Below are 15,587 nucleotides of genomic sequence, written 5' to 3' on the forward strand. Positions count from 1 at the left end.
ACTTGGTAAGTGCCATTGAACCCAGTAGCATTTTCTTATGAGTAGACATGGTTAGGCATGTGTTTTTTGTAGCATAAGCACATTCTAGTCTATATAAAGTAGTGGCACAATATATGTGTTGTTAATCGTTAGAATCATGTTTTTGTCTTATCATAATTTGTGTGTTATTGCAAAGGAGTGCAGTCTTATCATGATTTAATTTCATGTAAGTGAAAGAACCAACAGCTTGCTTTGTGGTGTCGATAATTATTTTACAGGAATGGCTTAGAGGTGGGTACTAATGCAATCCTCTGCATTTTTATTGAGCTGTGAGTGTGTTCTGTGCAACTTACTCTCATCATGTTTAGTTAGGTGCTAAATATTTTTTTACGGTTGCCGTGCTTAGGTGTCCACAGTATCTTTGCCAGGAAGGTGGATAGGGCGGAAACCAGGCTTTAGCCTTTCCTGTGAACTTGGCTGCCATGCCACTGGACCAGCTGTAACAGAATGCATGGCTTATGGAGTGCATTCTGTCACCTTAGTGACTTATCTTGCTGGGACTCTGGTTGGTTCATCTTCCGTTCCAGTAGAAAACGGAGCAACTCCCATAAGCCTGAGAATCTGGTCTCATCATTATGCAGCCACTGCCAAGGGGATTTCCCCCCCAATTCTGTACAAAGGTATTTCAAGTGTTGCAAGCAGCCCCTTAACATGTTGAATTTGTCTCTGGATTCAGTGGTGGAAGTTAACACAACTACTACCTTCACTTTAGAATTACCATTCGCTTTATTAAAAACCCTTCATTGTGAGAGCAACATCTGATTCTCATCCTTCCCAATAAACAAATAGATGCTTACATACTTGTTTTAAAAAGATGTGCAAATACAGGTTGTCAGGGAAGACCAATAATATGTCTGTGACTCAGCGGCAGCAAACTTATGTAAAGCATCCCATTCCATTTCTGCCTCACATGCAAGTCATGCTGCACCATAAATAAATCTTCAAGCTAAGGCAGGACATTTCATTTAGCAGTAATGCTGCCCTGATTATGTTTCCTACAAGTTTTTATCACACACACACACACACATATATATATATATACATACATACACACACTCCACCAGTGGAGAGATTCATTGATCACACACAGAAACATAAGTGAGGCTACCATTCAAATAATCCAAGCCGGTCGAAGGAAGTTGCAGTCCGGTCAGCACACAAAGATGACTAAGTCCCCAGCCAGGGGTCAAAATGTGGCAGCTAATTGAGAAACAGGGTTCAGTCCCGTAATTCCTCTATCTTTTCAGTCTGAGCTTCAAGGAGGCATCAGGAAAACATGATGTCTTAGTTGCCCCATAAGGATCCTGGAAGCAAAGAGCAGATTTGGTGCCATGGAACCACCTGGAGTGTTACAGGTCCCCTAGAGACTGATGCTGCTTCCACAGACACATCGCTGAGTGTCACTTCTTTAACACTGGTCTTGATCCAATCACTGTGGACTACTGAGGCTTTAACACAAAGGCTGCGTTGGTTGGGCTCCCTACATGACACCCCACAGCTCACTACCTCCAGCCAGTAGGCAAGCTTGGAGAGGGGGTCCCCCCCATGTCAGCATAGAAGGGGGTGTTTGAGGGTATAGTTTATAGCGAATTGCCCAACTCCATGAGGTATCAGAATCACTGGACCCTAAGAAACGGGTGTAGGGTTCAGCTAACTGATTTGGCTTAGAGGGAGCCAGCTCACATTCTAGGATGAGACCAAGCAGCAAAAACACTGGTGTGGAGCCTCTCAGGACTGAAGCTGCAATGGTTTGCAGGAGCAAAGACCACAAAAAGAACCAAGAAGGCATTCTGTTACAGGCTGGAAAGGTTGGAGGGAAGCTGAGGGGCGATTACCAGAAGGCAGATTGAGAGAAAGGGATTTGGGTGAAGAATACATTGGTAACAACCCTGAAATCCAGGATTAATGAGAACCAAGACCCAGAGAACAGATCAGGTATTGGCATGATGAGGAGACAAAGACAGAACTTCACAACTTAATGTGAGTCTGCCCTCAACTAAGAGGCAAGGGGGTGGTTGCCATTTCTGGCTTCTGCAATTATGCTGAGGCAGGGTAAGTTCTCCAGCAGCAGGCTCATGGGATTGGCATAAATTAACGTCAAAGGGAACAAAAGGGAAGAATGAAACAGCAAGTTGGAATGTAAGGTATATATACTAAGCAGACCTCGAGTGCACATTGGACTGAACCTTCATGGCTTGGCGGAACCCTCTGCTCCATAACAAGGCTGCCGTTTTGTAATCATACCAAGAGCATCACATGCTTCCAGAGAGCAAAGCAAAAAAACCTGAGACATGGCAGAACGTGAAATAGTGGGACCACCCACTTGAGCATGGAGTAGGAAGGGACTGCTCTCCCCCCGCTACACAATCAGTCATTTGGCCTGCTTGAGGCACGATTTATAAGAAATAGTGGAAGGTCTGAAGGAAGAGGACAAGAAGAGGCAGGCTGGACATGCAGGCCCAGGACGCAGCACTCCCCGAGGCAGGGTTTGTCGGGTTGATGGGACGGGACCAGCCTGGCTGAGGCTGGATGTCATCGTAAGGTCCAGGCCGCCGAGTGCCAGGAGTGTCGGAGCACATGCCCTCCTCTGAAATGGGCTGCTCGTCGGAGGTCACTTGGCTGAGCTGCACCTCTGGAACATTGGCCTGAATCCAGTCGGCATAGGTTGAGATGCGGCTGTAGATACCAGGCCTGTTGGGGGCTCCACATTCATCCCCCCAACTCACCACTCCGGCCAGCAGCCAAGCATTGCCAATACGACAGGAAAGGGGTCCTCCAGAGTCACCCTAGGGGGGGGGCAATTGTTATTAGATTGGGAATAAATAATAATAATTCATATGCCACCCATCTGACTGCATTGCCCCAATAACCCAGCCACTCTGGCTTCCAACTAATTATAAAACCACTGTAAAACAGAACACTATAAAACTTCCTTATACAGGTGTCTTTTAAAAGTCACATCATTGTTTATTTCCTTGACATCTGACTGGAGGGCGTTCCACAGTGCAGGCGCAACTACTGAAAAGGCCCTCTGTTTCCCTGTAACCTCACTTCTCTCAATGAGGGAAGCGCCAGAAGGCTGACTGTGAGCAGCTGGACATGAGAATACTCATCCACAGGCAGCTATTTGGAAGGATCCAAGTGAGTTAAGGGGGTTGGCATTACCCAAAGTACACCCTCAAGAACTATTCAATGTGGTCCCCACCTACATTGCGATGGAGAAACCCTAGCCCATCAGCCAATCGTAGCCTGCCAGGGCTTCCAGCTAAGCCCACAAGGCAGTTTTTCCAGAACCACCCTGGAATCAGGTGTCAATCAGGTAACCTAAGCTGAGAGGCAGGAGTTTGGTCCTGCTTGGTTCAGTCAGGTGAGCAAGTTTCCTGTCAGGAACTCATTGGCACAGGTGATCCCTGCAGAATTCAGGATCAAACACTCCTGCCCATCCGCTGAAGGACAAGGAGTTTAATCCTGCTTTTTGACTATCTCCTCCCCTACCCTGCTAGGCAACTTCGATAAAATCTCAGGTGGCTGACAGGTGAGTGAGTGGTTTTGCTCACCTAGCAAATTTGGCCAGCCAGAGCGGTCAGGAAGAGAGAAAAAGATCTGTCTCACTGGGCAAAAAAAGGACTCTATACCCTGTTCTACCTGGAATAAAGATGGTGCAATTGAGGTGGCAGGATTTGGCAAGAACTGCCCCCAGCTTCTGTCACATGATCACTTATAGACACAAGTATAGTGAATTGCCCGAGAAGGGCTACAAAGTGCCTCATAACCAAGGGTAAAAAGGGGCATAGTGCATGTTTATACAAGAAAAGACGGTTCTAATCCATGAGTTGCTACAGCACTTTCTTTCCAGACATCTATGCAATGTATAAACGGGTGCTGGATGAAGCTAAACATCAAAAGGCCATCTCCCTTGGCCTTTTGTACAGTGCAGAATTTGGCTCTCACTGCCTCATTCTAAAATGCCAGCCCCTTTCCTCAACGGACAGACATTCCCAGCCTCCCCCTCTCCTCCTGCCTGATCTCACCTGGCATGCATCCTTCATCCCCTCAGCAAAGCCAGCACAGATCATGTCATCGTGGACGGTGAGGGGATCCTCGGGATCAGGGTTTCGCTTGTACAGGCACTTGCAAGTGTCTGTCCCGATAATGGGCACTTCAAGCTGCTGTAGCGTCTTGGGTGTGGGGAGGCTTGCTAAAGGAAGAAACGAAACTCAGAGTCAGTGCCCAGATGTGGAGAAAGGCTGTCCTGCAGTGGGGGACTGGTAGGGCAGGAGGCCAACAGTAGGGGCAGCCAGCACCAATGGCGGGCAAAGGCAAGGCAATCTAATTTTGTCCCCATCTTCCTCTCTGCCCAGTTCTATGAGGAGCAACAGAGTCCAAGGAGGAGGAGGAGGAAGCTGACAGCTGGTGCCACGCCTGGTCTGATTGGAAGCAAGGTTGCAGAGCAAGTGGGGGCTGGCTAAGGGCAGGCAGAGGTTGGTGGGACAGCTCCCCATTCACTCTAATGGTCTAGCCTATTTTTGTGTCCTGGGTGGCTGGGTCTTTGCCTTTGTGCTGGGAGTGCAGGTGGATAAGTGCCTCATCATTCTGGAAGCCAGACTCTATACGGACTCCTTTCCTACAGAGCTGAGGCTCTGTCTGCATCAAGATATGGACGAGAAAGAGAGGCACTCATTCCATATGCAGAGGCAACCACATGCTCTAGGCCTGAGCTTCCATGCTGAGATATGAAGGGAGGCCTTTTTGGGTGGAGGGGATGGAGGAGAGAGCCCTGACTGCACAAGGGAAACGGCATTACAGAGGATTAGCTGTGCCCCCCCCCTATTCCAAATGTAGTCGTATCATAGTGCCAGAACAAGTTCCGTCACTCTAAGGACCATGATTCCAATAGGAAAACAATTTCTTCCTTACTGGAAACAAGCACGTTCCCCCAGCCGGTGACGGTACACTTCATGCCGGCTGGGAAGACAACAGAAGAGGCAGGCAGGCAGATGGGCCGGATTGTGCGGCTATAGTTCACTGCCTTCTTGAGCTTCACCAGGGCAATGTCCCCTTTAGAGCCTTCTTCTTCCACGTAGTCAGGGTGCTTAATCACTTGCTCCACCTGCATAACTTCCAGGCCGTCTGGGGGGTCATTCAGCCGATGGGCCCCCAGGACAACATCGTAGTCTGCAATGTCAGATCTCCTGCAAAAAGGAGAAAAAGCAACATGCTTGTATTAAAATGCATTTCTAAGATGCAAAAGGAGGTCGTTGCTAAGGGTCTAAGAGTACCTGTGCTAGGGTTCACATATCCAATAGGAGCCAGACTGATGTCTTTAGCACATGGGGAGGGAGAGAAACCCACAGTCTTCCATTTAGTTCTGCCCCAGAAACTAGTATTTAGAGGTGAACTTTTCTTAACGTGGAGGTTCCATTTAACCTGCATGGAGAGCAGTCATGGATTGACCTTGTTTATGACATTTGTATGCTGCCCTATAAAGTTATCTGGGAGGCTTATGATAAATAAGAAAACCATTTTGATACCAATAAGCCATGAAACCATGAATTCAAAAAGATAAATATGTGAAAAACACACAGCCCAAATCAAGGCAATATATTTAAAAAATTGAAGGGCCCAGATTGCAAGAGTTATTTAGAAAAACTTCTGAAACTAGAAATACCACAAATATAGCACCGAGCATATATAGGCTGGCCAATGGGAAGCTTGCTCCATTGGCCAGGGGGCCACTGCTGAAAAGGCCCTCTCCCTGGTGGTTGTAGAGGTCCATTCTTCATGAATGTGTCTCCCCATTTTTCAGAAGCAATCTAGTAAGGGCTGTCCAAGTTAGAGATACAGAACCATAAGAAGGGAAAGCAGAGACCTTGAAGTTGTTTGTTAACAAGTTAGCACTAGGCAGACACACAAGGGTATATTTCTGTCTGTCCTGGACTCTATAGGTAATGATTAAATCTAACATAGCATAGTTCCTATGAGACTAAGCAGTGAGTTGGGCAGTGGGAAGGATCATGTCTCCAGCGCAAATCTTGCCTCTGCCATAGGTGGTGTTGTGAAAAACATTCTCTCTCACTATCTGAAAAAAATATATAATAGCACTGGCCCACCTTTCAGGGTCTTTTCAAATTTCACATACAGGTGAAACTCGGAGAATTAGAATATCGTCGAAAAGTGCATTTATTTCAGAAATGCAACTTAAAAGGTGAAACCAATATATGAGATAAATGCATGCCATGCAAAGCAAAATATGTCAAGCCTTTATTTGTTGTAAATATTTGTCGTTAGGCGGGTCAATTATAAATGGAATGTAATTAATGAAATGTAATAGCAATGTTTACTGTATTTTTGTTTATTTTTGTATTATTGTAACTATTTGTTGTATTGCTGTGGAATTTCCAAAAGAAAGCATTTGTAAAAATTAAACAAAAAATAATAAGTTGCATTACTGACATAAATGCACTTTTCGACGATATTCTAATTTTCCGAGTTTCACCTGTATGTTACCTTCTGGCAGTGCTCTAAACAGTGCTCAGAAGCACCATGCAAATGCTAAAGCCAATATTTTTAGCATCCTCATCAGTAAACCGAGCTCTAGAATTATGAGAAGGCTGCAGGATAGTGTGAGCATGCCTCACCAGCTTTCTATTATTTAAACCCCCTGTCCAAAAAACATTGCCTGCTCTCTTCCCCAACACCCCCAACGGCATCTTATTCTGTGGATGCCTTGCACTTACGCAGGGAAGCAATGTGCCGCTGTGACTAGCCACTGGGGGGCAATGAGAGATGCTCCGCAGAGGTGACTGTTGGTGCTGCTGCTGCTCAGGGATACCTGCCAGGGCCACTGTCCATGCTGGGCGTTCATGCCACCCATGATTCTCCCCATAGCGGGCACTCCACAGAATCCTGCAGACATAAAGACATTTTGCAGAGTGAAAACGCATTCTAGAACTCACCCACATCATGTGTTCTTTTGTACATGACGATCAGACAACATGATGGGCTTGTGTACCCACGGCTCTGCATCATATTATGTTTCTCCTTCTGTGTGGGGAAGGGCCATGGCTCGCCGGAAGGGCATCTATCTACCTTGCATGTGGAAGTTCCCAAGTTCAATCCCCGGTGTCTCCAGGTAGGGCCAGGGAATTCTGCCCAAAATCCCAGACAGCCATCAGGACTCAGTGTAAACAATACTGAGCTAAACTGACCAAACGGTATGACTTGCTTTAAGGCAGCTTCCCATGTTATTAGTTGATATAATTTATATACTACTTGACTGTAAGAAGAACCCTAAAAGTGGTTCCTATATGCTTCTGGAGCTCCCACCATTCAATAAGAGGTAGAAAAGGCATTCTGAAAATCTCTCAGAACTGCATTTTTAAATATGGAAGTCTATATTTGTAGTCCTTATATGGCTGCGGAGATGTGACTGAATGTGTATGCACAATGCCTACTGAAATCTCACAAGGCCACGGAGCAACTGAAGAAGATTTCTACTGTGTTGAAGGCAGGGTTTTAGTGTCTATAAAAAGTTGCTTTCTAGACTCTAGAAAGTGAATTTGGAACCCAAATAATAATTGGTGTGAGCAGAGGGAGGGTGGGTTAAATTAATATGTGATAGAATAGGGAAGGTAATCAATTTATGTCCACTGTTCACATATTTAATGGTGTGCAGTGTTGTTCTTTAAAATAAAATAAAATAAAAATTCACACCCACTCATGCAAAATTCAGATATCTTACCTTGTTGGGTGCTGTTGGCTCCAATGGCTGCAGAGTGGGAGCATGAGAAGAATACTGTGAAATTAAAAAAGACTTAGAGTTATAAAGACAAGTTGCAATGTTTTGATTACAATAAAACAAATAGCACTTAAATATTTTCACATTAAATATATATATATTTATAAACAAATTACTTGAAAACTCTTTCCAGCTATGACCTGGTTTGCACTTCAACACTAAGATGATCCGTGGCTTAGCCTTAACACAATGAGCAAACATGCTGGCTCCTGGAAAAGGATCCTAGCTGCTGTGCTCCTCCTCTGCACCTCTTGTTGCTGTGCTGTTCTGAGCCAAGCCATGGTTTGGCTTATCATGTCCAAACCCAGGCTCATGGTCTCTCTTGCTCCAGCAAAGGGTGAGCTGTAACCAAGGTTTGTTCTAGGGTTTACAGCTTATGGGTTTGGACATGCTAAACTAAAGTTGAACTCAAAGAAGTGCAACAGGAGAGGAGGAAGAGATCCCCTCTTCAGGAGCCTGCATGTTGGCTTATTTGCCTTAAGCCATGGTTTAGTGTGCACTGCTCTGGTTTGCCAGAAGCGGCTTTGTCTGGCCACATGACCTGGAAGCTGTACGCCGGCTCCCTCGGCCAGTATAGTGAGATGAGCGCCGCAACCCCAGAGTCGGTCACGACTGGACCTAATGGTCAGGGGTCCCTTTACTTCTACCTTTACATATGAACCAACATTTGTCTGATCAAGATCCCACTTTCATGTTTCTGTTTCCAAGTACTGTAAAGTCTGCAGGCCTCACTTTGTCTCAAGTAATCAAACACAAGAATCCTGTCCTCCACATTGATCTGTTACAATTCACTAAAACCCTTGCCCATCCTAGATTTGCTGGAATATTTCTTAGAATTTTGGAGAAATCAAGCAGAGTACTTGTTCCGATTGTATGATTTCAGGCTCCAGAGAGAGAGAGAGAGAGAGAGAGAGAGAGAGATCCCTCAAGGAGAAAGGAAAATTCTGCACACAGGACAAGGCTAAGTACAACCCTTCTTTTAACATGCTATTGTTTCAGTGGAATAGCATTTCAACTTGAAACCGGCATGGCAACCATCAGTGGTGCAGCTTAAGAAAAGCTCTACCAAAATACCACTTGATTCTGCCAATCGTATAGGCTGGCGCTTCAATCCCAGGTCAGAAAGGTCAGATAGTAAGGCAGGTGAATGCAAATGAGCAGCAGTCAGAAATTACACAGGAATAACCTTCCCTCGCTGCTGCACCTCCAGACCAGGAAGCTGCACCTGCAGAATTTTTCCTCTGTTGCAATAGACACAGCTTGCCACCCAGGGGAAAAGAAAAAGAGGTGGCTGCAAAAGTACAGTAATGGTTTCTGAGCACATCTGGCCCCATGCATGTTTCACTTTGGAAATTACACACCAGGGGACGTCGTCATGCTGACGAAGAGAGAAAGGCGATTTCTCCCAGGCCGTTTCTGACGTTTCCTCCTTAGGCTGCACTTTCTACAGCCTATGAGAAGGAAGCCAGGGTGTGCCTCTCTGCTCCTGCTGCTCCAGTTTCTCTTGCCACAGCTCTGCTTCCCAAGAATTTGTTTCCCGCCCTGCTTGTCAGCCTGGATTGGCTTTCTAAAATCCTGCAATGCCAATGATTTCTGGGAGATGAGTCTGAGCAGACTTGGCAGAGCATCCAGCTAGCAGGTCACTTGGGGACACGGAGAGGGAGAAGAGGGGAACTTGAATAGGCAAATGAGAATGAAGAAGTTCTTGACAGTTCCCGGAAGGCATCATCAAGGATAAGGCTATACATCATATTTAGCCCCTCTATAAGGCTCAAGTTGTCAGGGCTTGTGTTTTCACACATTTTTGTTTTTCAAATGTCAGGTGCTTTGTGCTTATGGGGAAAAAAATATTATGGACAGCACTGGCCATTTCATTTCCTGACTTTTTTGCTAAAAGCAAAATTGGGTGTCTGAGCAAACTACCACTGCTGATCCTAGAGGATCAGTAGCCATTGACAGTCTTATCCAGGGGTCCCCAAATTTACCCAGCTTTGGGCCGGTTCCTCCGGCGCCGATAGCGCGGCGGGCCGAAGAGTGGGGGAGCATGCGCAGACGTCATTTCCGGTGCACTTCTGGGTCGGCGTGGCTTCAGAAATAGCTTGTGCGTATGGGAGCGCGTTCCCCCGCCCTCCAGCCCTTGGTCTTATCTTATCCATTTGTCTATTGCACTCTTGACTCCATCAAAGTTGATGACCACCTTGTGGCATTCCAGGGAAGGTCTTCCTTTTAGCTTCTAAGGTGGCATTGCAAACTTTCAACCAACTGAATATGTGCCTTTCACAACAGGTCAGTATGCAGACATGAATGGGAAATATCAGTAAGTATTTCCATGCTGTCCAAAACTTCCTCTACCCGTTTCTGCACCCTGAGCAGTAAGGATGGGGAATGGGCCCTACAGATGCTGTTGGTACTCCCATCAGTCCCAGCCAACATAGCTAATGGTCAGGGATGGGAGTCACGGCCCTCCAGATGTTGGTGCCCTACAGGTTCCCTATCCCTATCTTAGAGACACAAGAGCAGGCCAGGTGGTTTCTTTCTGGTTCTCTGGATGATCAAACACTGGGCAAGCAGATATCTAAAATGCACCTCAGAGCAATATGGTTTTGTCACAACTACCGGTAGTCTGAAAACTGAAATGGCTCTTTGAGGAATAAAGAGCATCTTAGCCATTAAACCCCAGTGGTCTGTTTGTTGACCTCCTCTTTCATAATTAAAATATGACTTGGTGCCAAAGTTTACATGCTGTTGCCACAGCAAGTCCCTTGAGGTCCTACTAAGTTTCCAACTTATAAGGGGCCAGCGCTCTAGGGGCTGCTGGTTCCAATCTGGAAAGGGCATATTCTGGTCAAGTTTTACTTACAATTTACTTACTTTTGTACCTCAAAGGGGCTTACGGAATTAAAACAACAATTGAAATAGGAAGTATGCAGAATTATCAGAAGCACAAATCAATCGGAAGGAGCAGCAGATGAAAGACATATCCAAAGCTACATTAAACAAATAGAAGTGTGGTATAAAAGGCAGGCTGAAACAAAGCAAGTCTTCAATAAACCCTAAAAGAAAAAGGTCCAGCAAAAATTCACAGGGAGAGAATTTTGCAGCACCATTACCGGAAAGGCCATGTCATGGGAGCTCTGATACAAGTAGACAAAGAATGCCTAAACCACATTTGATGCCCAAAGCATTTCTCTCTCTCCTTAACAGACATTTGCGGTTGGCCTCATCTTTTATCTTCCAGCTACGTAATGTTGAACACGAGAATTAGCAGGTTTTGAACTGGGCTCTCAAGTATGAAAATCCTCTTCCAAGATGCCCAGTTGTGTTCTGTTGGTAGATGGAGGTGAGGAGGAAACTCAGCACCTGCTCAGAGGCACTCTTGATCAGGCATCCCCAAACTTTGGCCCTCCAGATGTTTTGGACTACAATTCCCATCTTCCCCAACCACTGGTCCTGTTAGCTAGGGATCATGGGAGTTGTAGGCCAAAACATCTGGAGGGCTGCAGTTTGGGGATACCTGCTCTTGATCCTTCACGTGTTCTAGTCCGGTTTATGGGACAGAGCCCCACCCACCCCTGGCTCAAACCATCCCCTATCTCCAATCTACCTACGATCCATTCCATTCCCCCCCCAATATTTTCAATGATGATTCCTTGATAGCAAGGGTAAGGAAGCTCCAGGGAGGCTGTAATATTCTCCAGTTTGCCCATCCCCACCATGTTCCATTTTGGGAATGCCATGACTCATTCCAAACAAAAGTACTTTTGAGCCACCAACTCTGACCTCCTGTGAGTGCTTTTAAGTGAAAACAGATAGCAACCCCCCAGGGGGTGCTACATTCAACATGCACCTAGCCTCCATTTGCCCTTAAAATATCCTAGGTTTGGGCCAGATTTTGGTGAACTCACTCAGCTGATCACAACAACAACAACAACAACAACAACAACAACAACAACAAGAGCCCTCCACCCACAAAGGCCCCACAAAACATCACAGCTTCAACAAGCTGGTTCCAGGCATCCTGGCCAGTCCTCATACACACACTGCTTGCTATTTTGGCTCTGCCATCAAGAGGTTGCGGTGAGATGAGCAAGTAGGGCATTTAAAAATAGAGGCAGGCTCAACTGGTTGGGTAACCTACCAATGACGTCCGAGCCTGCCACACCCTCAGAGACAAAATGTCACAGAAAGAAACCAGCCTGAACTATCCTTGCCCTCTTGCTCTGCCCCACCTCCTGGGGTCAGCCCTGTCAGGCAGGGCACACCTGCAGGACACCAGGCAGTTGAAGGTGGCCTTCTCAATTCACCCCCAGGGCAAATTTGCGCCATTCAGTGGGGTTCCCATCAATACACTTCCAACATGTCATATTTTGACCTGGATGGTTCCAGTTTGACTTGTTCTCTTTCTAGAGGGGTGGGGGAAGCAACTACAGAATGCCTTTTCCTGCCTTTACACCTTTCACAGCTACATGACGGACAGAATTTCAATAGGTGAAGCTTTACGGGAAATTGAGTTGCAGTAACAGGGAAAGATGCCCCACAGTAAAATGTCTGTCTCCCTGTTAGGAACGTGGAGGATGTTTACAGGCAATTGCATGAGGGATGTATTAGCAGAGATTTGCTGAAGAACAAAAAAAAGCTTCAGGGGGAAACCGGAAGAGAGGGCAACCCCCCCGAAACAGCTCAGTGAAGGCCAAATGAGCTCATTGGCAACAGACCAAGCATCTGTTGAGAGGGGAACAGGGAACCTAGGGCAAGGGAATGGGGTATCTTAGAAAAAGATATGACTGACTAGTATCCTGAACAGCAGCACTACAGCAATTTATTGCAGGTTCTACAATAAACTTGAACTACCCTGATTCTGTACTGCATGCTTGGCAAGTTTCACTGTGAATACTGAAACAAGTTTCTAAGGAGAGAGGTGCCAGGAGAAGAAGATACCACTCCACAATCCCAGGGATAGAACCTGGCCATAATTCTTTAGTGGAAAGAAATAAGTACTCTGCACATGCTCTGAGGTGGCCTTTATCATCATATTCTAGGGATGGAGCATTGCTGCTGAATTCAAGTGTCAGAATTCCACCTTAATAAGCCTTGGTCAAATAAATTCCAGCCGAGAGACCCTGGATCTTGCTCCCTTATTACTGTACATTTGGAAACAGAGTCAGACTCTTGCCAGAGGCTGAGGTCAGTACTGGACCCACACTCCAGTGCTGGATCATATCCTCTCCGTCTCCTACACACACACACACACACACACACACACACACACACACTCGAGAACTCCACTGTTCTGCTTGGCTTCTTCCAGCTACTTTTCCCAAGGGTGTCAGGTTACAAAAGAGTTTCGGGGTTGTTAGAGGATAGATAACGGAAGTTTCACAAGTGGGTTGCGCTGTTTGAAAAAGAGTGTTGAGAGTGTTGACGGAGCAGCAACAAAAAGGCTTCATGCCCTTTGGCTCCTAGGCCAGATTTGTCCACCAGCTCACTAGACCACACTGTGTTCCCAAGCCTTTGAGAAAGGACTCAGCCCAAGAGTCTTATTCTTTGACAAAAGAACAACTAACACCAGTTCCCACTTATCTTGGAGAAGACAATAGGGTGTTTGATTAGAGAGTATGCCTTCCATTGAGCACCATCTGTAGGTAACTTTTCTATATAGAGTTGCAACCTTTTCCTCCCTGGCAGCAACTCCTGTGCTTTTAACAGCTGCATGGCAGGAAGAAATTCAGCAGGTGCAGTTCTTTCCAGTATGAAGTTGCAGCATGAAATTATGAACAATTCACTTATGCAGCTTCTCCTGTTTTCCATTAACGTCACAGGAGCTCCGACAGAGGAAGGGAAAAAAACCCCACCATGGCAAAGTTCCCTCCCTCCCTCCTCCTTTACTTGGGACAGGTCCCAAGGAAGATACTTCTCTTCTTCCCCTTCCCTTTCTCTGTGTGTTTTCCCAAGACTGAAAAGACCTTTGTCCTCTAGGAATGTGGCACCTATTCCACCCCCAACCATGCATACACTGCTTTCAAGAAGGAAGGAAAGGAAGGAAGGCAGGCTGGGGTGTGTTTGTGTCAATTCTGCACTTTAAAAAGCCACCAGACCACCAGTCACACACACACACACACCTACCTCCCCTCCACACATAAACAGAACCTGTTCACCAACCACCAACTTAAACGTGCCACACTGGCTTGTCATATGTTCCATTATTTTCGAGGATTCCTTTTAACAGTTGTCATGGTTTCCCTCCTTACAATTTAAGAGTGCAATAAAACTCATCTAGGGGGCATAATGAATCATCATACGTGCTGATAAATTTTGGGGCGTGTTTATTTTTTTAACAATTTGGCACTGCTCTGGAATTCAGTTTTAAGCTCTACATATGTCACACGGTGATGATTTTTTAAAAAATGGTGCAGAGCCACAAACCCCGACAAGAATCCCCTTGAGCATGTCCAGAATACCTTTTCTTGTGTACAACAGCTACACTCAGCCTCTGCAGATCCTAGGTACAGGGGTGGCCAACGCTAAAACAACAGATCTTCCAAACCAGTTCGAGTCCCCCACACCTCCCTTTTGAGATTGGCATATTTAGCCACGGGTTAGTATTGAGGTAGAATGAATCACTCCACAGATACCATGACCAAACGCCATGCTATCCTACCGCCACCCCAACGCATAACACAGAATGGCTCAGCTTTGAGGTTGCCTCAATGTGCTCTGACCAAGTCACACGGGCTAGTCTATTGCTCCAAGCAAGCAGGTGGCTGGGAGTCTCAAAAAGCCACCCCAATGAGGACTTGAAACTTAGCCCCCATTGCATCGCACCAGACAGCAGCTCTTCCCCCTCGTGCTTGCCAAACCGGCCACGGCTCTGAAAATGGGAGAGCAAGAGATGGGAAACGGCCGACAGGCCAAAGGGCTGGGCGCGGGTGGCGGAACGCAGCACCCAACCCGCACCCCGGTGCTAGGAAAGGAGGAGGGCGGGAGGGAGGCGACGGAGGCCGCTAAATCTCGGGGGAGAGAGGCGCTTCTTTTTGTCCCGGTACTCACCAGAGCCGAAGAGCAGCAGGCCCAGGCCTCCCAGCAAACTCCCCATTTCCTTTGGTCCCCGGTGCGTTGCCGAAACCCGCAGCTGAAGTCAGGTGTGTGTGTGCAAGGGAGCGAGAGCGCGCCAGGTGAGCTCCTCCAGGTAGTCCCGACGGCAGGTGGAATGAAGGAGGGAGGCTGCGCTCGGGACTCTGCCTTCCTCGGCTGATGGACAAGTTACCCAACCTGCTGGTGACGGGACGGGCTCGCAGCCAGAGCCAGTCAGCTGCCTCTCCCGTGGCTCGTTTGCATGTTTTTACCTTGCTCACCTGCCTGCCCAGGCTCGGCTGCTTCGCCCCGCCTCCTCCTTTGAACTTGGTGACTTTTTCCAGGCCTGTCACGCCTTTGTTGTCTTGGGGGTGGGTAGGTGGGTTTTTTGGGGGGGGGGCATGCTAGACCGACGGCCATCTCAACCTGGGGTCGCCCTAAGATGTTGTTGAACTACAGCTCCCATCATTCCTAGCCAGTGGGGCCAGGGGCCAGGCATGGTGGGAATTGTGATTCAAGGGCATCTGCGCAGCCAAGAAGTGTGTAAGGAGACAGGAGAGGCCCACCCAACATTTTAACATAGGAATGCCCATCTGGTCCAGTATTATTTGCTTTGTTTGGTTGAGGGCCCTTAAGGCAACAGCTTGTTGTGGTGTTAATTTAGGGGGGGGGACCAACC

General features: G+C 46.9%; 1 protein-coding gene across 1 annotated transcript; it reads right to left on the reverse strand.

Moving 5' to 3' along the window:
- Positions 1–1,764: 1,764 nt before the first annotated feature.
- PRSS8 (serine protease 8) lies at positions 1,765–15,104 on the reverse strand. The gene is made up of 6 exons (XM_035134557.2): positions 14,885–15,104; positions 7,781–7,834; positions 6,777–6,945; positions 4,957–5,231; positions 4,071–4,237; positions 1,765–2,825 (listed from the first exon to the last, which is right to left on the reverse strand). Exons 1-6 carry the CDS (start codon positions 14,928–14,930, stop codon positions 2,436–2,438), a joined length of 1,101 nt encoding a protein of 366 aa, XP_034990448.2. The 5' UTR covers positions 14,931–15,104; the 3' UTR covers positions 1,765–2,435.
- Between the last annotated feature and the right edge of the window lie 483 nt (positions 15,105–15,587).

Source organism: Zootoca vivipara, chromosome 13, assembly GCF_963506605.1.
Source record: "Zootoca vivipara chromosome 13, rZooViv1.1, whole genome shotgun sequence".
NCBI classification, from domain to species: domain Eukaryota; kingdom Metazoa; phylum Chordata; class Lepidosauria; order Squamata; family Lacertidae; genus Zootoca; species Zootoca vivipara.